The 22,111-nt window shown below is 40.9% G+C and overlaps 1 protein-coding gene across 1 annotated transcript in view; it reads right to left on the reverse strand.

Annotated features, from left to right (window-relative positions):
* LOC143317384 (retinal guanylyl cyclase 2-like) overlaps positions 1 to 22,111 on the reverse strand; it is a 103,608-nt gene that overhangs the window by 81,156 nt on the left and 341 nt on the right. Inside the window, exons 2-16 of the mRNA XM_076725530.1 lie at positions 15,470 to 15,731; positions 14,840 to 15,070; positions 14,135 to 14,290; positions 13,601 to 13,743; positions 13,087 to 13,242; positions 12,114 to 12,263; positions 10,278 to 10,497; positions 9,800 to 9,875; positions 9,523 to 9,607; positions 7,627 to 7,743; positions 7,128 to 7,211; positions 6,543 to 6,719; positions 5,511 to 5,664; positions 5,134 to 5,277; positions 4,886 to 5,034 (exon numbers count right to left, since the gene is read on the reverse strand). Of these exons, the coding sequence (XP_076581645.1) occupies positions 4,886 to 5,034; positions 5,134 to 5,277; positions 5,511 to 5,664; positions 6,543 to 6,719; positions 7,128 to 7,211; positions 7,627 to 7,743; positions 9,523 to 9,607; positions 9,800 to 9,875; positions 10,278 to 10,497; positions 12,114 to 12,263; positions 13,087 to 13,242; positions 13,601 to 13,743; positions 14,135 to 14,290; positions 14,840 to 15,070; positions 15,470 to 15,710 (2,283 nt within the window). The 5' untranslated portion in view covers positions 15,711 to 15,731. The remainder of the gene's footprint in view (positions 1 to 4,885; positions 5,035 to 5,133; positions 5,278 to 5,510; positions 5,665 to 6,542; positions 6,720 to 7,127; positions 7,212 to 7,626; positions 7,744 to 9,522; positions 9,608 to 9,799; positions 9,876 to 10,277; positions 10,498 to 12,113; positions 12,264 to 13,086; positions 13,243 to 13,600; positions 13,744 to 14,134; positions 14,291 to 14,839; positions 15,071 to 15,469; positions 15,732 to 22,111) is intronic.

A 22,111-nucleotide genomic window follows, 5' to 3' on the forward strand; every position in this document is an offset into this window, starting at 1 on the left:
AAGAATAATAGTGGGAATAACATGAGTGTGCAAGCTTCAGCTTGCCCACTAATAATAATAATAAGAAGAAAAAACACGCAGGATAACAATAGTGCTCGTGGCTTGCCCCGTGGCCCTAATAATAATAAGAATAATAAATAGTGGGAATAATATAAGTGTGCAAGCTTCAGCTTGCCCACTAATAATAATAATAAGAAGAAGAAGAATAAATAGTGGGAATAACATAAGTGTGCAAGCTTCAGCTTGCCCACTAATAAGAATAATAGTGGGAATAACATGAGTGTGCAAGCTTCAGCTTGCCCACTAATAATAATAATAAGAAGAAAAAACACGCAGGATAACAATAGTGCTCGGGGCTTTGCCCCGAGCACTACTGTCTGCAGCTTTGCTGTAGGCAGTAGTGCTCGTGGCTTGCCCCGTGGCCCTAATAAGAAGAAAAAACACGCAGGATAACAATAGTGCTCGTGGCTGCCCCGTGGCCCTAATAAGAAGAAAAAACACGCAGGATAACAATAGTGCTCGTGGCTTGCCCCGTGGCCCTAATAATAATAATAATAAGAAGAAGTAGAAAAAACATGCAGGATAACAATAGTGCTCGTGGCTTGCCCCGTGGCCCTATTAAATAAATACAAAACAAATAATTAACCTGCCTTTGTTATATATAACTTTTATGACATTTACCACAAAAGGAGCTTCTTTGAATATGTCCCCTTTAAACAGGCATTTAAACTTTAAAAATCAGGAACAAAACACTTAAGAATACTATTTAAACTCACTGTATCTGTTGTACTTTCTTTTCTTCAGTCATCCGAGCTTTAATGAGACGCTTGAGCTTGCTTGTTTTTCATAAGCTTTGATAGTTCTGTGGAAAGTGTGGAAACAGCTGTTACCAGGCTGTTCTCGACATCCAGTCCGTTCCTCTGCTTTGTTTTAATGTGTGTCAAAGCTGAGAAGGTCACCTCACACATATAAGTAGAACCAAAAGGTAAAAGCTCAATCAGTGCATGTTTTCCCAGCTCAGGATACTCCTTCTCCACATCACACCAGAACCCAGTCAATGTCTTCTCAGCATATGTCATTTTCAGTCCCTGATGAGATGATAAATCCATCAGATGCTGCTGCAGCCTTGCAGGAAGGTTGTTGCAGCTCTCACTCACAATAAATGGGTTCCTCACCCAATCCAGTCTTTCTGACTTTTCTTCAATGTCCTGAAAATACTGTCCAAACTCCGTGCAGAGGTTGGACAGATGTGCTAGCACCAGTTTGACCACTGGACCCCTGGCAACATCAGTGGTGGCAAAATGGGAATCAAGTTGTGGGTAACAGCTGACATCTCCCTCATCACATTTCTTCTCCCATAGTTTGAGCTTTTTTTGTGAGTCCTTTAACTTTGTCATACCTTTTCAGGATGTGTGACTCTTTTCCCTTTTTCCCCATCCTCAAACACCACAGCAAGAGGATGCAGATGCTGCGTCAGAAACACAGAAACTTCACTGCGCAGTTCATAAAGTCTGAGTAGTGCTTTCCCAAGGGACAGCCAGTCGACGTCAGTGTGAAGCAATAGCTGTTTGTGCTCTGTGCCGCTCTCATGACAAAGAGTTTCAAACAGTCTGTGATTCAGTGGCCGGGATTGACTGAAATTTATCACCTTCACAGCATCATCCATAACAGCACTTAAATCAGGGCTCATTCGCTTAATTGCCAGTGCTTCACTGTGAATAATACAATGCATCCATTTCATGTCGGGATTTATCTTTTTACATGTCCAAAAAGTCCCTTCACACTGCCCGTCATCGCAGCTGCGTCATCAGTACAGATGTGACTGCAGGTTTTCCACTGTAGATCGTGTTCTTTGAAAAGGCTGTCTATACTCTGGAACATTTCTTCCCCGGTTGTCTTTCCTGGCAGCTTTTTGCAAAAAAAAAATATGCTCGTTTATGTCCGACACATCTTTGTATCGAACGAAGGACAGGAGCTGAGCATCACCACTCACATCTGTCATCTCATCCAGCTGCAAAGCAAACTGACCAGCTTGTTTCATTTTTTTCACCACTTGTCCAATAATATTAACCGACATATCATCCATCCGACGGGACACGTTGTTGTTTGACAGGGGGACTTTCTTGAGTGTATCGGCTGCTTTCTTGTCAATCATAACCGCTGCTGCAGGGAGAATGAGCTCTTCAACAATTGAGTGAGACTTTTTTGATTTCGCCACGAGCAGAGATACGGCGCAAGATGCCTCCAGTGCTCTGCTTGACACATTCGTGGCTTTTCCCATTACAGTCTGTCTTGACTTAAATTCCAACAGCATACATTTGTAAAATTCCTCAGTTTTAGCGACACTTTCCGAGTGTTTGGTGCTCTGGGGTCACTGTCAATGGGCTGGCTTCATGGAGTTATTTGCCAGGACTTCACCGCAAAAGTAGCACTGAGGCTGCGGTGGGTCCGCAGACGTAGAAGTGAGTCCATATAAAATATAGTTTTCATTATACTGCCTTGATTTAGGTTTGGCATCTTTCTTGCGTTTGTCGGTGGACTCCTTTCCCCCTCCTGGATCCACAGCAACTGGACGTTTCAGCCATTTATCCATATTTACCTGCAGGTAAACAGGTTCCTGCTGTTTTGATTTTGGTATGGCTGTGCCAGAGGTTATTGTCTCCCCAGGGAAACAAGTCATAGCACACACGTACCATTTTATTGACAGACTTATGAAATGACTGAGAATATTTTTTATTATCTTGGAAATAAATTCTTAATTTTTCCATGTACCCCCTGCAATGTCCTCACGTACCCCTAGGGGTACACGTACCCCTGGTTGGGAAACACTGTTTTAAATTCTTCAAAGTACCTACCATTTGCTTTGATGACAGCTTTGCACACTCTTGGCCTTTTATCAATCAGCTTCATGAGGTAGTCACCTGGGATGGCTTTCAGTCAACAGATGTGTCTCATCAAGAGTTAATTTCTGGAATTTCTTGCCTACTTAATGTGTTTGAGGTAGGGTTGGTACAAAGGTCTATACGGTGAATGGCCCTATTTGCCATTACTTTACGACAAGAAAGTCAGTCAATCCGGAAAATTTCTAGAACTTTGAACATATCCTGAAGTGCAGTTGCAAAGACCATCAACCGCTATGATGAAACTGGCTCTCATGAGGACCACCACAGGTAAGGAAGACCAAGAAGTTCAGAGTTACCAGTGTTAGAAACCACAAATTAACAGCACTTCAGATTAGAGCCCACACAAATGCTTCACAACGTTCAAGTAGCAGACACATCGGCTGCAAAGAAGCTACTTCTGAGGAAGAACAACAAGAAGCAGAAACCGTGAAACATGGAGGAGGGGTGATGATGTGGGGGTGGTTTCCTGGGGACACTGTTGGTAATTTATTCACAATTTATGGCACACTTAACCAGCATGGCTACCACAACATTCTGCAGCAATATGCCATCCCATTTGGTTTGCACTTAGTGGGACCATCATTTGTTTTTCAACAGGACAGCGACCCCAAACACACCTAACACACACAAGAAGAGGTCCTTCTAGACTGTTGGAAAACCGTTCAAGGTGACTACCTCATGAAGCTGATTGAAAGAATGCCAAGAGTGTGCAAAGCTGTCATCAAAGCAAACGGTGGCTACTTCGAAGGATCTAAAATATAAAACACGTTCTGGTCTGTTTAACACTTTTTGTTTACTACATAATTCCATATGTGTCCCTTCAGTATTAATCTACAATTTAGAAAATAAAACAATAAAGAAAAACCACTGAGAGAAGGTGTGTCCAAACTTTTGACTGGTACTATATATATATATATATATATATATATATATATATACACACACACACACACACACACACACACCCCTCCCCCACCTGGAACAGTCTGATCACCTCATCTCATCACCTCAACTCATCAGACGTGTGAAGCCATCAGTGAGGACTGCTAAAGTATGGCCAGAGGGAGCAGACGCCACACTCCAGCACCAGTTCCAACACACAGACTGGAGTATGTTTGCCACCTCAGCAAAGCTGTACTCAGGATCCATAGACATTGACTCATATGCCTCCTCGGGCCTGGATTACATCAACACATGTTGACAAAGTCAACGTCAATGCTGCCCCCCCCCCCCCAGCACCCCCTTCCAACCTCCATCGCCTACCCATTGACACTGATACACCCCTCTTACCACCCCATGGTATTCAGTAAATTTAGATGCAAAGAATGTAGAACTGGTTTCTGTGTCTCTGAGCAGTACATAGTATAAATACAGAATACAGGTTGTTCTTCATGAGCAGCGGAGAGGAAACACTGCTGCTCTGTGTGTCTTTATTAATATTAGCACAGTGCACATATGCACAAATACAAATTCATCAGAAGTCTCTACAGCTGTTAAAGCTGACCGACACTGATCCAGCTGTGATCAGTGGCTGCTGTCATCAGAAACAGACATCTCTTCATGTAATGCTTCAGAGGAAAAGACATTTCATTTCTCCATCAGCATATATTGTGTAGAGATAAATGAAGAGCTCATCCTTCTTCCTCAAATCCTCTTGCAAGCAACGGATGTCTTCAGCAATATGTGAGTAGACAGGCTGACTATTTCCACACACATCCATGATCAACTCGTGGCTACACCCCGGCTACTCGCCTAAGACACACTAATGCTTGCAGATTCCACTAATAGGACAAATGCAAGGATCGGCCTTTGTAAACAAACCAGGAAAAGCCAGTCTGAGTGTAGGGTAGCCACAGTGCAACGACAAAGAAATTCACTCATGAAATGAACAAAAAAAAAAATCTGTATTTTGAGACAAGACAAAAAGCTCAGCAACATAGTATTAACAAACCATATCAGATCAGACCCAGAGCTCATCTTACCTGTTTGAAAATGTCATCGAAACTCGGCCTCTTACTCGGATCTTCATTCCAACACTCGTTCATCAGACTGAGACACTCCGCGGGAGCTTCGTCCACCGAAACCAGTGGTCTGCAGAGAGGAGGAGGATGCTTCAGACGCTCCAGTATCTCTGACAGACAGACAGGTACGCAGACAGGAGGTCAGACAAACACAGGTGGTAAGCAAGATCGAAGGACAGGTAGTAAGACTTACAGATGTCCTGTCTCACCATGGGCGGGCATGTCCATCATTGCGTACGGCAGCGTTCGTGAGATCACTTCCTGTATGATGATGGAAAAACTGAAGACGTCTCCAGCACATGAGCCTCCTCGGACCGGTTTCCTCAAGAGCTCTGGAGCCGTCCACAGCAGCTCTGAGAGACAGGTAGACAGAGAGACAGGCAGAAAGACAGACAGGCAAAGAGACAGAGGTAGACAGACAGGCAGAGTGACACACAGGCAGACAACATGTCTATGAAATCTCTGACAGGGTTTTGGTTCCACGTTAATATCTTTTGTCCTCCTGAGAAGCAGAAACAAACCTCCAGCTTCATGTTTGGGTTTTCAGAACAATTACAGACAGATTTCATGCTGTTAAAGTTTTTACCTTGTGGGTCCTCAGGAAGGCTGAGCCTCTGAGAGTGAAGAATCATGGGAAGTCCATAGTCAGTGATTTTCAGAACAAAGCGTCCATCGACTAAGCAGTTTGTGGACTTTAGACGGCCGTGACTCAAACCTCGCAGATGCAGATACTTCATTCCCTAAAACACACAGACAGCCTCACTTATTATCAGTAAATAACCATAACAATAATAGCCTTTGTTGTACAACATCTTTCATATAAGACAAGTGCTTTACAACAAAGAAATCCACACTCCACATACAAATACAGAGAATGAACATAAAAACAGGGAGAGTAAATTCATGTCAGATAAGATGGAGAATAAGATGCAGAGAAGCAATACAGTAAATGTGCAATTCCCTCCAGCGGCCGGAGGAGTCATCAGTAGACGTTGCATCTTAGTTTGTATTCATTCCATACATCAATAGACTGCTAAGATCCTCCTGAATCAATTCATGCAAACATTTCCAGATACAATCACAACAGCAGGTAGAATTAAGGCCAACAACAAACAATTAGAATACTGAATCTACCTAAAAAAAAAAACACCTGAACAGCAACACAAAAACTGTCTGGTTACACTGGCAAAGGTCCACACTATCTGGTCCAGCAGTACCAGCAGCAGTAACAGTAGAGGTAGTACTAACAGTAGAACAACCAGCAGTACCAGCAGCAGCAGCAGTAGCAGTAACAGTAGTGGTAGTAGTAACAGAAGCAGTATCAGTGTTAGTAGATTCAGTAGTAGCAGTAGCAGTGAAAGTGTTAGCAGCAGTATTATTAGTAGCAGAGGTAGTAATAGTAGCAGCAGTAGTAGTAGCTGTAGTAGTAACAGCATTAGTAGCAGCACTGGCAGTAGTAGTAACAGTGTTAGTAGTAGCAGTAGAGGTCGTACTAACAGTCATAGTAGCATTAGTAGTGTTAGTTGTAGCAGTAGCAGTAGTAGTAGTAGTAGTAGTAGTAGTAGTAGTAGCAGCAGTAGTAACAGTTGCAGTAGTAATAGCAGTATCTCAGCAGCACCTTGATGAGGTCCATGAGCAGGGAGGACTTGAACATCCAGTCCAGCCTCATGTTGCTGTCGGCCAGCAGGTCAGCCAGACTTCCTCGAGGACAGTGTTCAACCACCAGAGCAAAGATCCCTGAGTCCAGAAACAGACCCACGTACAGGTTCAAGTTCTCATGTCGCATGTCCCTCAACTGAACAGGAGAGATGGAAAATATAATGTTCAAATATATTTCATCTAATGTCAACATATTAACATGTGTACAGATGAAACTGAATCTATATACTGTTAAAATGTTTCTATACTTCTAAGGCAATCTATAAACAGTCAAAAGTTCATTTACGTACTGTTAACATTTTAATTTATATACAGTTAAAAATATATACAGTGAAAACATCTATCTAATGTGAAAATATTAATGAATATATTGTTAAAATATGAATGCATACACTGTTAAAATAAATTCACTTCTCAGATATGAATTCTGTACAATAATCTATACACACTTAATGAATTTACACTAACATATTGTTATATATATTGTTTAGATAATTTAGTGTCATCTACTGTATTTTTACTGTGCATCTTCTGTGCTTTGTACCTGGCTGAACAGAGTCTGTGTGTTTTGATTGACAGCTGTAATGATTTTTCCAGCAGGAATCTTCTTCAGCCAAACCCAGTCACCCTGTTAAGAACACATTCAATCAGAGCACACAGTCAGTAAGTCAGAGAAACGGACAAGTACAAGTAAAACGACAGACAGGTACATGCAAAAAGACAGTTTCATGTCTTTTTCCGCATGTTTTTCTCAAATGCAATACAACATTTGACATTCAGAATCATGGCAATAGTATTTTTATGGCTAGTAGGATTTTTATGCCATTTAGTATTTTTATAATTTGTACATAATGTACATACACATAGTTGTTTTTCTATTCTGTATCCTGTACACCTTTTTATGGCGACCCTTTTGTGTTACTGTTTTTGCTTTTTGTAGTACCTGCTGGATGTAACAACTTCATTTCCCTAGTGTGGGATTAATAAAGTCTATCTTATTGTTTTATGTACAGATACAGGCAAATAGACAGGTACAGGTGTACCTCCAGGATTCCTATGTTGGAGCTCTCAGGTGTCGTCAGGATGTAACTTCGAGCAATCGAGCGGAATGGAGTTTTAATTTCCAGAAGACTCCTCATGATCGACTCATCATTCAGTTTCTACAAAAACAAAAAAAATCAAGAACAACAATGTTAAAGCCAACAAGATCAACAACTAAATCAGGGGTGGCAAACCTCGGGCCTCCAGGCTGTAAACAGCCCTCAAGACCATTTCATCTGACCCACAAGGCAATTCCGAAATGCAAAAGCATTTGCTTTTTTTTCCCACCAATAAAGAAAATCAAATCATCAAATAATAGACTAACACATTCATCCAAGTAGTTGCTTACACATGAATCATAGGAGATATGTCAATTCATCATGGTGACTGTCAACAAAATGCAAGTGTTGTGCATTCCAAGAGAAATGGACAAACTATTTTTTGTGAAAGTAAAAGGCAAACCTGTGTGCTTAAGTTGGTTTGCAGGGACAAACTTGCAGTGGTGAAGAAGGTCAATTTCAAGAGTTATTACAGACTGAAAATTTCTAAACTGGATGAACTGCAGGACAAATGTTCTTGAACAGAGTTAACACTCTTTGACAGAATTTGGATGCCCAACAAGCGGCCTTCACAAGGCCACATTCTAACAGACAGTGTTCTGCATGCAGGTTTGTACTGAGCGAGCTAAAAGCTAAGAAGCTGAAACCTCCTTCAGAAGGAGAATTTGTGAAGGAGAGCCTTGATGCTGTTGTGGACTGCTAGTCCCAGACAAAGTCAAACTATTCCAAAGTGTCAGTTTGTATGGAATAAATCATAGAGATGAAAGAAAACCTGACGGGAAACTCAGTGATAGCAAGTGTCTGTTTGATTTGACCTTCTGACCTGCTCCAACAGCTTCTCAGCTCTCTGCTTTCAAATGTGAAATCATTTTAAGTAAAATTAAAGCTGTGGCAAATTCATCTGAAAAGAGGAAACAAAAACACATGACTTTCACCAAGGAGACCAGGGTTAATGTCCCACAAGAAACAAATTGAAACAAAAAAAAACAAACAAAAAAAACAAAAAGTGAACAACCTTTTCCGAAAACTAACAAAGTGGTTTGATGCCCAAATCAAACTATGACCATTTCAATCATTAACCACATGTTAGAAAAGCTTTTGGGCAGGTAAGTGTTGATATCTTAATCCTGACTCAAGGGCTATTCAGTCAGGCAGTATCAGTGGGCGCAGGGTAAATGTGAGGTGTAGGTAGTTAGAAGCTAGGTGTGTCTCCTCACCACCAACTTAAATAGTTCTCAGTTATAACCTATTAGGGTAAAACTGTAGGACTGAGAATCGGACCCTTTAGACAGAAATCTGGTCCGTGCAGGGGTGACTCGATCTTACCAGGGTGAGACCGTGAGGTGAAGGTCAATGTCTAAATATTGATTGTTTGTGATAACATGACATAGGCCTGCACTAATTTTGGTGCCCATTTTGAGTTAAGGCTTATTAACTATCATTACATATTTTGGTATTCTTTAAGGCATTCTTCCTACAACTATTAATATTGTAATGCATACTGGGTTCCAACTGTTACAAACTGATGCAAATAGCACTACTGTGAAGACATTTTGTGGGTAGTTCATTGAAGTAAACATGAAGTCAGCACTAGTACTGGTACCAGTATAAACCATTAGCACTAGTATTAGATCTAGTACCAACACAGAGTAAATAGTAGTGCTGATACTAGTATAAAGACTAATTGCTGTAACTAGTTGTGAATTTCCCTTGGGGGTGAATAAAGTATCTATCTATCTATCTATCTATCACGGGTACTTGTGACAGGAAGTACTATTACTGGTACCAGTATAAGTAGAAGTGTTAATGGGTAGTTTAGTAAAGAAAAAGGGTTCTAACCTTCCTGCTGACTTGAGTGTCAATGAAGACGATGTCGTCCAGAGTCAAGATGAGCTTGGTGATGTTCGCTGCTCTCTTGTACTTCCTGAACACATACATAATTATCATTAGCAGTAGTAGTATCATTATTATTAGTACAGGTACCAGTGTTAGCTCCAGATCAGACTCCACTTCGTCGATAACTTCAGTGATTTATTTTGCTCAGCTACAGACAGACTGACAGAGCACAAAAAGTGTCTGTCTGTGTTTATGTGAGTGTCTATGAGTGTGTGTTCACCTGATACAGGAATATAAAGCTCCAATCAGAGTGCAGAGCAACAGAAGGACAAAGGACATTGTCACCATGTCCAAACCTGCAGATTAACACAGAAAATAAAAACATCTTCATGTGCTTCAATTCCTGCTGACACAAAACTTCCTGGATCAATGAAACTAAACCATATATACTTTATCATGATCGACAGTAGGGGCGATCAACAGATCTCAGACCATAGCCAACATAGACTTCCTGAACTTTCCCAGCAGCACTTGAAAACCCCATTGTGGATACAGCTGGAAGAATCTAGGTTAGTGTCCACCATCCGTGCAGGTCCTTGAACACACCTCAGCTGCAGGCCTCCTCAGGACTGATTCTACGTTAGACAAAGATCCCACCCACAGTCCAGGTCTGTGAACACACCCCTGTTGCAGACCTCCTGTGGACTGAATGCACATTAGACAAGGCCCCCACCCTCACTGCAGGTCAGTGAACATACCGCCGCTGCAAGCCTCTTCTGGACTGAACCAACAGAAGCTGGCAGTGGGGGGTCTTCCTCCAGGGAAGATGAAAGAGCGACTCAGCGGCCTCAGACCTCCAAGCGTCCCATCAGTGTTCATCGGGGCAAGCAAGTGTGTCGGCACAAGTCGGTCACCATCGATGTCCAACACCACATACCTGGCCTGCAAGCCACGCCCTTGTTTGCCTCCATACAACACCTAAGAAAAAAATACAGAAGAAAGTCAAAGACGAGCTGATGAAGGAACTCACACCATTGTCATCATCCACTTGTTGGTTATCATGTGACTGATGATGTAACTAAAATAAAAACAGCTTACGGACTAGACACGTGTCTGATATCTCTAAAGGAACTTCATATTTCAGAGAACCGACACAGTGGTTTAATGCTAAAAAGAATATCTGAGTACGCAACATCTTGTAATCACTTTCAGTTTTCCTCAGTGAAAGACCAAGCTGCATTATCAAATGGGTTTAACCAAAAACATACAGGATGTAAATTAAATGACCAAAAATAAAACTTTTGGAACTCACAGACGTGATTCCTTGTCTCTCTGTAAGCTGCTGCACTACATTCAAGTTATTTTTCAAAGTTTGATGTTGGTGAGTGAGTATATAACTTAATTTCTACAACTGAAATACATGCTAACATTGAGACTGGGAAGAGAAATTCACTGAATTTACCAAAAATGTCCAGAACAACAGAAAAAAAAAACAAAACTAATCCATACTAGTAAAACCTTCAGTGGGGCAACAAAGTGTTGTTTCCTATTTCATGTTGAAAGTTGACTTTGTGTCATCTTTTGCATTAGTTCCTGCGTTTTCCAACCCTTCTGTTTGCTTGATTTGTTTCACCTGTTCCCCATTAGCCTTCCTTCCCAGTGTATTTAAGTCTGTGTGTCCCTCAGTATTTGCCAGTTCGTCCTTGTACATGTTGTGTCAAGAGTTTCCCCATTGTTTTCCTGTGTGTTTGGACTTTTGCTTCATTTTTTTCCCCTGGACCTTGCTTGATTGTGGATTTTTGGACTCTGTTCCCCACAGCTATTCTACCTTCACCTTCAATTCAGAGGGTGGTTGTCCTGCTTTTGAGAGCTCTGGGATGAATTTGGAAATCCACTGCCAGAGTCTAATGACATGAACTTTTTGGACTCGTACAGACGTGGCAAGATTTCTGCCATTGGGGCTAGCACATACTTTTGTAGTTCTGCACAGAACCAGACCTCTTTTTTATTTTTGGACTGAGACTGGTTTAGCTCCTTTTTTTTCTTTTCTTTTCAACAAAATGTTGCCTTTATTGTGGTCTGTTTTAGCTTGTAATATTTTGTGACTCCAACAGAAACAAAGTAGGTATTAACCAAAAATAATCAAGAAATCCACATTGGGCCCAAAACTCAAACCTTAAGTATAGAAAACAGGGTTAGGGTTAGTTAAAACACATTGCGGAGAGAGAAATTTTGTTTTCTTCCCAACATATTTTAGAACTGTTTTTACTGCTCATCTTTCCTTTGACATCTGTGTCATGAAACAGGATTATCAAACTATCTATAGCACTTTCAAACTGAAGCCCAGCACAATCTATTTACAACTGGTTGGTTAGTTTTTCCAAGTTTAAATTTCTAGGTTTGAGTTTCCAGGTTTTACTGTAAAGTTCTGTCTAAAGACCTCAGCTTTTAATTCAAACTTTATTTCAGTTTATTTATTCTTTTATTATCTTCCATTGTGGCTGCAGTTTCAGCTCAGGTCCATTCAGTCAACTAGCATGTAGTCAGATATGTTTTTCATTATTTTTTTGGTTGAATGTTAAAAGGTTTCTGACCTGATTGAAGCCCTGAAAATTAAAGCCTCCATCTGATTGGACAAGTTGATCGCCTGTCACCCATCGCCCGCCCCCTTTCTGACGACGCTCTTCCACTGCCTTAGCAACGAAGTATACCATGTTAAAGATGGTCCCAAAGAGTGGAGACACCTATAGACAAAATTCAAGAAGAAACAACGTTATACATATATATATGAGAGAGAGAGAGAGAGAGAATGTTCTACAGTTCTGTGGTCGATCAGTGAGGTGTCTGAACTCCTCTGGAGACAAACACACAGACCAATCCATGTTGAGGCTTCACTCATCTCCTCTGTGAAACTTCTGGATTGTCACTGTGCTGCATTATTCCAAACTATGATGAACTGGTCATGGGTCACATGATCTCTAGCCTGCCTCCAGGTGCTGCCTCTCCCTCTTCATCATTAGTTCATGGTGTTGACTGTAGCGGCTGTGGCTGCTTTGACAGGATGTTGCTGTTCAAGTCTGCTGCCTGCTGGACTGTAAAACCGTGTCAAATTGTTGTAAATATTTGTAACTATTAGATATAAGCTATCCTGATGACCGAAATTAATACAAAAAACAGGAGTATTGTGCAGCAGTAAATTCAAAGCCATTATGTAGACTGATCTTGCATTCCTGTTCCAAACACATGTAAGGTAACACATAATGAAGTCAGAGCAAACTGACAACAGATAAAATATCCCAATAATCTCAGTGTGTTCTAAAAGCCTGAAGATGGAGTTCCATTGACCACATTGATTACTGAACTGACACCAACGACGGAGAAAAAAAAAAAAAAAAAACAGTCAGGGGGCACTCCTCTCTGGTGCCCCCTGCTGGCGACACTAGACCGGATCTCTGTTGCTTTCATCCTGTGTTGTCGTATATTTGTTGTTGTTTATGTAGTTGCTATGAAGTATGTGGTGTTCATGTAGTAGTTGTGTAGTTGCTTTTGTAGTCATTGCATATTTACCTCAGTAGCAGCCACAGCAGACCGGATCTCTCGGTTGATTTGAGCCTGACGGAAAGCTTCGTAGAAACTCTGGTCAGACGCCATTGAAACAGTCAGAACGGAGCTGTAGGCGTGACGAAGCTGTGTGCTATTGGTCAGCTGAGGGAAAACTGTGTCCTGGTTGGACAGAGAAGAGAACCAGGAAGCAGCAAGAAAATTCAGCTTCTAATGAACTTTATTCTGAAAGAGGACTTCCTGTTTGAGGTCAAAAGGTTTAACTGTTTGAGGATTAAAGATTATTTTTCACTTGAGGAAAAGTATGGAACAGTCCATCATCGTTATGTTTGTATAGAAACTACAACATGTAGCAAGTGGCAGTGCAGTAAAAAGTAAAATGAAATGTTAAGCAGTAGCGCCCCCTCATGTCACAGGTGGAACTAAACTGATTTTAATAAAAACTCTGATCTGGAAGTAATGCAGACACAGTTTGATGAAGCTTTTGATGGATCTGTTTGGTAGGAAAGTGATCAGTTACCTGGTACGGCATGGCGTACAGCAGTGCATCATATGGAATAAACACATAACCATCTGAAACCATCCCCATGTCCAAAGCAGCCAATAGCAGCTCTCTCTGATCCTCTCCTCCAATCAAGACAGAGCTCATGCACATGATCACCACTGAAACACAAAACGAAAAATGGAGCTCATTACTTTAACTGTTTTTATTGTTTTAAATGTTAAATCTTCTGTAAAACTGGAACAGATTCATGTCGATTTCCATCTGAAGATTATTAAAATCACATTTTACAGAATCACTTTTCTTTTGTTTCTCAGTGGATGAAAGAATTTCCATAATGTCTGGACTCTACTGACCTGTTTAATATGAAGAGAGGAACATTTATTATTCGCATGCAGCCCCAGAATGACTCTAATGCTAATTACTAATACTAAATAGAATAAGAATTATTGTGAATTAGTCACATTTAGAGAGGAAAATGTATGAATGCTTCACTTTTTAAAAGTGAAAAATTTTTAAGAGAACAATCAGATTTCATCTTTCAGCTCTGACCTTTGACCTTGTCGGCCTCTCTGACCACTCTGAGCGCCTCCTGAGCTCCGCCCTTGTTCCCTGTTTCCATGGTAACCACCGGACCAATTGGTAGGCCCAGAGCTCTGAGAGCAGAGGCCACTTCCTGTCCAGTGCTCTCCCATAGGTCAGATGGAGCTGATGACCAAGCAGGAAGAGGAGACAGAGTGAGACAAGATGAATATAAATGAGGCAAGTACACATTAGGTTACAAGTTGAAAACGTGATTATCTCACATGATCACTAATGACACTAACTACCTGACACCCTACCCTAAAAATACAGATGATGTGAAAGTCAGTGGGATTGAATTTCAAAATAAATCCCTTTTATAAACTGTGGGACTGTCACACTGCTGGATTATCATTTACAGGATATTAATATTTTAATGTCAGGGTAAGGCCTCATCAGCAACAAAGATGAGTTGGACCACGCCCTCTGCAGTGACATCATCATCTGAGGTTAGACCATGCCCTCTGCAGTGACATCACCATTTCAGGTTGATGTCGCCCCATGCATAAGGATAAATGCTTGGCGCTCTCCACCAGTTGGAGTAAAGAATACACTTGGGTAAGAGGCAAAATATCTAGGACCTCAGGCAACTCCAGCTGCCTTTGTAAAATGTTTGGAAGTGTCGTGACCTGGATGAATGAGAGTCGTCACAGATGGACGCCGTCACCCGCTCACCTGAGATGACAGCGACGTGCGCCCACTGGAAGAACTTGAGCACAGTGAACAGGACCCTGCTGGGCGGCGTGATAGGAGGCAGGTTCGGCCAATCAGCGTCCAGACAGCCTGGAGAGGCAAGCCCCGCCTCCCAATGTTGAGCCAATAAGGAAGCAGCATGACAGAGAACTGGGTTAAATGGTCCAATATAGGTGTGGCCATAACCCTCTATGTCACCAAGTTCCATCAGAGCTGAAATAAAACCAGAGAAGAACAGTCACAGGTGATAACAATAAAAACTTTAATGAGAAATGGGACTTGGAATAAAAATTAATTTGTAATCATCTTTTGTCATAACTTAAAAAAAGTTCCTCAGCTTTAATAACGCCAAATTTATAGCATTTGATATTTTTATCTCACAATTCAACAAATGATAATCTAATAAAATCTAAGTCTTCAGTCCTTGTATGAACATTGCTGCTCATTAATTGTTTGAATCATTGACTGTCGTTTGTTAACTGATGTTCCACTTTAATGAACATAGAGCGGAACTATTTACAATCAAACAACGCTTAGTTTAATTAAGTTTCCTGGTAAAGTCTCCACTCTCTAAATAAATGCTTCTGCTCCAGAGTTGATTTGTTAACGAACCTTTGGAGGCAGAGCAGTCCTCCTCCAGCAGTTTCACTTCGTACCAGAATCCTCTGCTCAGACTGCTGTCGCTCCGTAACCGTGATAACGCCAGGTTGGCCGCTGCTGTTGGCATAGCCCGGGAGAACATGGGGTCACATGACCATGGACCAATCAGAGCCAGTTTAAAGGTCACTGTCCAGACCTCTGTAATGCATAGCAACCACAGACACGCCTCTAACAACCACCTGGGAAGCTGCATCCTGGCGACCTGCAATCAACACTAGAAACAACATAAATAAAAACAGGTTACTTGAGTTTAGAATAAAAACTCTTCAAACTAAAAATGTCTCAGTAGTCTTTTTTTTGACGATAAAGACAACAACAACTAAATTAGATTACATTCAACTGGATTATCATTCCACCAAGTACAAATACTGAAGCAACAAAATGCAGTTCAGCATCTCACCAGAAGTGCAACACAGGTCATATATGTGCGGTATAGACAGCAGTATAAATACAGCATTAAAAAGCTAGAGGTCAGACACTGACAGCAGTATAAGTATCCAATATGCATCTAAGGGCCTAAATAGTTCAGGTGAGTGTATGTGCGGTAGTGTGGTAATGGTGAGGGAGTGGGAACCTGCAGCCACTGAGGCAGAGGCAGTTCCAGGGCAAGAAACAGTCACAGTTCAAATGACTGGTGGAGGGTGTGAGCAAGGTGGTCTGTGCTGGAGACGAGAAGACAGTTTCAGGATGAGGAAGGTGTGTGTGTGCGCAGAGTTCAGCAAGGTGGCAACAAGGAAACATCTATTCCCCAGCCAAAGCCTGAGCCTGCCAGTCCTGGAAAAATCCACCCCTGAGCCAAGTGGCCCTGGAAAAAATTGTTCCTATGCCTGCTGGTCCTGGAAAAAACTGTTCCTGTGTCTGCTGGTCCTGGAATGGAGAATCCTGCAGCACCCCTCCCAGAGGGGAGGAGGGCAAACAGCCTGATTGGGGTAAGAGGTGTCCCAGACGATGCCACCTGTCTTCCGCAGACACTGCTTGCACAGGACAGCCTCAGTGATAGGGTGAACCTGTGGTGCATTGGGTAGTTTGCACTACCTTCTGCAGGGCTCTCCTGTCAAGACAGTTTTCACACCATAGTGAGATTAGTTGCTCCTGATGATGCAGTGGCAGAAGTGCAACACAATATGAGGACATACATGGATCCTCTTGACTTTCAAGAAGAAAAGACACTAGTGAGCTTTTTGACCAGGGTTCAAGAGTTAAGGGCACACGACAGGATCTCAGAGATGTAGACACCCAGAAACAGAAGCTGGAGACACACTCAACCTCTGTCCCATTAATATGGATGAGGATTTGTCTGCTGCATTGGTCTCTCTGAAATCCACAATGATCTTTTTTCTTCTCCGTGTTGAGTGCCAGGTTGTTACTGCCACACCACATCAAGTAATTGACCTCCTCCCTGTAGGCCAACTCATCTTTGTTGCTGATGAGGCCAACCACTGCTGTGTTGTCTGCAAACTTGACAATTGGACTCGAACAATGTTTAGGTTTGAAGTCATTCAAAAAAAAAAAAAAAAAAAAAGATCAGTGTGACATTCAGAGACACAAATCAATTCTTTATCAGAGGAAACAAGTTCACTTACAAAATGTTGAATTTGATCTGAACTACAGTGTCAGGTCAGCAGTGTGAGCACGGACAAGTAACCATCTTGACATTTTCAGTTTACTTTTTTTTTTTTTCCATTGAACTGCATTAATATTGATCCTTTGATACAGGACAGTTATTTACAGTTGACTGATGAATTAATTATGAATTAATAATTAGAACCAATTTAATGAGTAGAACGACTGGAGAGTCATGAACATGAAAAAATGAAAATAATTCAAGTGAAATAATCCATCCAATAATAGAAATAAGAGACAACGAATGAAACAGAGAACATTTCCAAACATGAAAACAGCCAAATATGATTAGATAAAATAAATATGACTATACAACATTTTGATCAGTAGTCAGGCTGAAGAGCTTTGATGTTTAAAGTTTCCAACACTATGAGTGGAACTCAGATCTTTTTCAGACAAATCCAGCAACTCAAAAGAAAAAAAAGTTAAGTTTTCTTTTTAAAGCCCAGAGAACTGAGGATCAAGAACTGTTTGAATAAATCAATGTTACCATTTGTGGTGGAGCAAAAAACAAGGAAGTGAACCAAATTGTGCAGACTAACAAAGGCAGAGCAGAAGATGTTCAAATAACTCATTTTACAAAATAAGGCAAACTAAATTCAACTAAGTAGAAAATCCAAAAACAAAAGCAATTCCAGGGAAACACAACAATCTTCTAACAAACAGAGAAACCAGGGACTAAACTAGAATTACTCACGAGAATCACGGGAAAGGAAAGGACATAAAGTACGACGCCACACAGACAAACACACTGACTTAGACAAGGGAAGAGGACTAATCAGACACAGGTGAACACGATCAAACAATCACAAGGGCGGGAAAACACAGGAAGTCAAGTCAACTTTGACACACGAGGGATGGCTACAAAATAAAACAGGGAATTACAAAACTAACTATTCCACATCCTAACAATCAAAGAGAAAAACACAAACATTATAGATTACATGAAAAAGCTATTTACAAATAAGCACAACATGCCAGACTGTAGAGGATAAGACAAGATAAGATAAGATAAGATAAGATAAGATAAGATAAGATAAGATAAGATAAGATAAGACTTTATTGATCCCACACCAGGGATATTCAGTCATTACAGCCAGCAAGTATTACAAAGAGCAAGCACATTGGCATGAAGGGGTCAAAATAAAAAGTATGCAGGATACAGAATAGAAAAACTGTGTATATGTACACTTGTAGAGATTATAAAAAATAGTAAATGCCATAAAAATCCTACTGCCATAAAAAAGTACTATTGCTAATATATAGACGTTGAGTCCAGTAGTGCAACTCCAGCAGAAGTACAAAATACATTTAATACATTTAGAAAAATTAATGCATATGTGCAGTTTATCTGATATACACACACTTTACAGTAATAAATACAATACTATGAGTATTTATCAAAGACAATACTGCGACATATCATAGCATTGACAGTTATATCAAAAATCTAACAGTTTGTTGCTTTTTGTCCTCAGACTGTGATTGGACCAAGTCAGTCACAGATTGAACCAAGCTGATTTCTGTGACCTTTGACCTCTAAATCTTCACAGGTTAATGCTGACTGACACCATTAGCTAATGCTAAAGAGCACTAAGAATGCTAAGTATAGCAACAATGCTATCGCTCTTAACACAAGCTGAAAGGGGCAGAAAGGGCATGTCATCCCCATCCTGAAGACCATCATCTACCTGAACACAACTGTCATCTGGTGACATCATCCAGGTGTCATTACCCAGAGTATGTTTACACTCACATTAATATCTGAGTTTTAAGTCTGATCCTGCTTTTAATGTTATCTATAAAGTGATGTTTATATGAAACATGTCACTGTTACAGGATTATCTGATTATCAGTTTTTCTCAAAACAGAGTCCAAACAAGTTCAAATCACATTCTCAGGAGTTCAAACTTGTCAAGTTCCTCTGTGAAATCTAAAGTAAACTGAACAATGCAGTACAAAATTCTCCACAGAACACTCACCACTCAACAGAAAGAGCACAAAATGGATCTGTAAGATCGGGGGGTGACACCAGGGAAGTCACCCTTGAGAGAGACCTTTTGCTCAACACTATGTGATGCAGCTTGGACAAATGAAGATTGACATTCACATGCCAAAGGGGTATTCCTTTAAGCTGACAAATTGGAGTGTCCAATTGCTGAGGACAGCCCTTTGAGGACAACACTAGGAGATAAGAGGGCTGAGAGCGAGACACCCCATTGGTGTAGCCCTATAGGCTGCCTGGCAGGACCGAGCCTGTGAAACCACAACAAAAGCCACCAAAAAAATAAATAAACAATTAAAATCCAATAAAAAGACACAAAGAAAAATGTAGGTGATTTTATCACGTATGTAACGTGCGTAGGCTTTACATCAAGAATCAAGTATAATTTTAATGGCAGCAAGCACAATGTGAAATCTAAAAAACAGCAGAATATTTGCTGGGTGAATTATAGTAGAGTAGTAAACAGTTTTTGGATTATTTTGTTAAATAATCTACTCACCTTAAACAGCTGTAACCTTAGCAGTAGAGAATTATGGGCATCGACCCAGCAAAGGTAAAAAAAAAAAAGAGGATAAGAAAATCTTTATAGCTTTATGACTCAAATATTTGTCATAGGAGTCACAATGGTTCACATGAAAGGGCTTTTATAGGAATAAGAAACTGAGAAACTTTAAATTTGAAGTCTCATCAGAAACAGGCTAAATTACAATGCCATTAAGGCTTCACTGTGCACTTTAGGTATATGACCATCTTCTTTCTTTACATAACAAAAGAAGACTGAGATTGTCTAGGGGTTATGATCAATGACAACAGCCATGATCAAATTCAACGCAATGCTTTCAGTTAGAAAAAAGACAAAGGAATCTGACACGTTAAGTGACTGGATGTCAGTTACAGAAAACAAGGCATTATCTTTTATGGTGAAGTTTGAAGCCCGGGGGAGAAGGTAGTGATGGGAGAGTTCATATGAGTCACTCACTAAACAGAGTTGGGTTTTCAAGTCACTCGAATCACCAAGTCAGTCCTCCAGAGCTTGGTCAGTCCTCCACTGGCCCCAGTGCCCCTAACGCATGCCCACCTGAGAGTCAAGCTGGCCAACTTCTAGTTTAGCCCTCCGCTAACTTGAAATTGGATAAAATATTTTGTCATCTAGACTAGATCAAGTTCTGACAGTGAAAGAAATCGTTTTGCAGGGGTTGTGACAGTTGAAAATAAAGTCATCCACCATTTTACAGCAGCTCCTTTTCCCACAATTGTGTTTGGAAAAATGTTTTTTGGGCCCCTGTCAGACCGGGAAGTTGCAATTAGTTTAAATTGGCTTCAAAGGCAGGCACTGTTCCCGGACACCGGTTCGGAAGCACTCAACCTGTTTCAGAGTTGCTCAACTCAATTTGACATTGAGTCATAGCCACGTCCACTGGTTAGAGTTTTCATAGGCAAAAGTCTTATTTTTAAATCTCTCTCTCTCTCTCACAGACATAATAATAACCTTGTTAATAATGTGATGTTGATTGAATGAAAAAGGCAGAACTGAACTGTGAGGGACCCCGACAATCTACGGCGTGCACACACTAGAGTTATTACATTTGCAAGGAAAGGAAAAGGAACCTGAGGCCTAATGTGAGTATTGTTTACACCATCACAGGGAGATGATCAGTAGTAGACTAAAAAAATACTTTAAAGGAACTTGTGATTTCTAGTCGTGTCATCTCTTAAGTGAACTACCAAGCTACGCCACACAGAACAGGCATTCAGGGAGGGTGACTTTGATACATTCAGGCTGGCTAGACAGAACCTGAAGAAGGCCAATAAATGCTAGAGTGTTATTCAAGCAGCTTTCTAAACACACTCCACTAGGTTTGACTGGTCCCCCACCCTGATGCTTTGCAGCCACCTGTCAACCCTCCATACCACTAATATCGGCACTCCACAAGGTTGTGACTCCGCCCCATGACTTCTCCTGCACCTCCATCCAACCTGCCATCAAGCTAGTAAAGTTTGCTGATGACACCACAGTCCTCTGCTTCATCAAGGACGACAATGAGTCAGCTTACAGGAACACTGTGTCACAGGTGGCAGCATGGTGTTCAGATAATGACCTGGAGCACAACATCAGCAAAACAGTGGAGAAGGTCATGGAGTTCTGGAAACATGCACCTTCACATCCCCCACTACTCATCAACAACAGCTGTGAAGGTGGTGGCATATGTTAAGTTTCTGAGCACCACCATCTCCAGTGACCTGAAGTGGGACACACTCATCTCATGTGACCAGGGGGGCTTCTACAACAACTCAAAATCCACAATGGACTACCTCAAGAGGACCAAGAGTTTGGAAACGTTTGCATGCCACACTGTAATTCTTGTTGTTAACGTGAACTTTTAAGTTTCTTTTTCATTCCACTGTAACAAGACAACTTCCTGTGTTCACTGCACATTTGGCAATTAGAGCAATTCTGATCTGTAACATTTGAACTTGTGTTCATGATGTCATCTTTGAAGGTGAAATCAGACATGAGGATGTTCAGCTGACACCTTTAATCCACACACACACACACACACACACACACACACACACACACACACACACACACACGAAAGCTGTACATTTGATTTGTCAGAACAACCTGCAGCTATCTGACTGGCTGATTTAACTTCATTTTCATTAGATCAAACTTTAATTGTTCTATTAGATACTCTTTTTAGTTCTATTAAATAAAACTTAGTAGTTTTATTTTAAAAAAAAATGCATGACAGAACTTGTCAAATTGACCTGAACTAACGCTGAAAAGAAATCAAGTTGCTCATAAATATTCTGTATTTAATTTTAAGAAATGCAGAAATATTCAGCCCATTAACTGAGCTGAGATCAGCAGCTGGTTACCAGAACTGATAACTTCTAATGACTTTCAGTGTACAGAACACAGCACAGTGTTTTCTACTGGACTCTGCAACACACGAAAAAAC

This window comes from Chaetodon auriga, chromosome 24, assembly GCF_051107435.1.
Source record: "Chaetodon auriga isolate fChaAug3 chromosome 24, fChaAug3.hap1, whole genome shotgun sequence".
NCBI lineage: Eukaryota > Metazoa > Chordata > Actinopteri > Chaetodontiformes > Chaetodontidae > Chaetodon > Chaetodon auriga.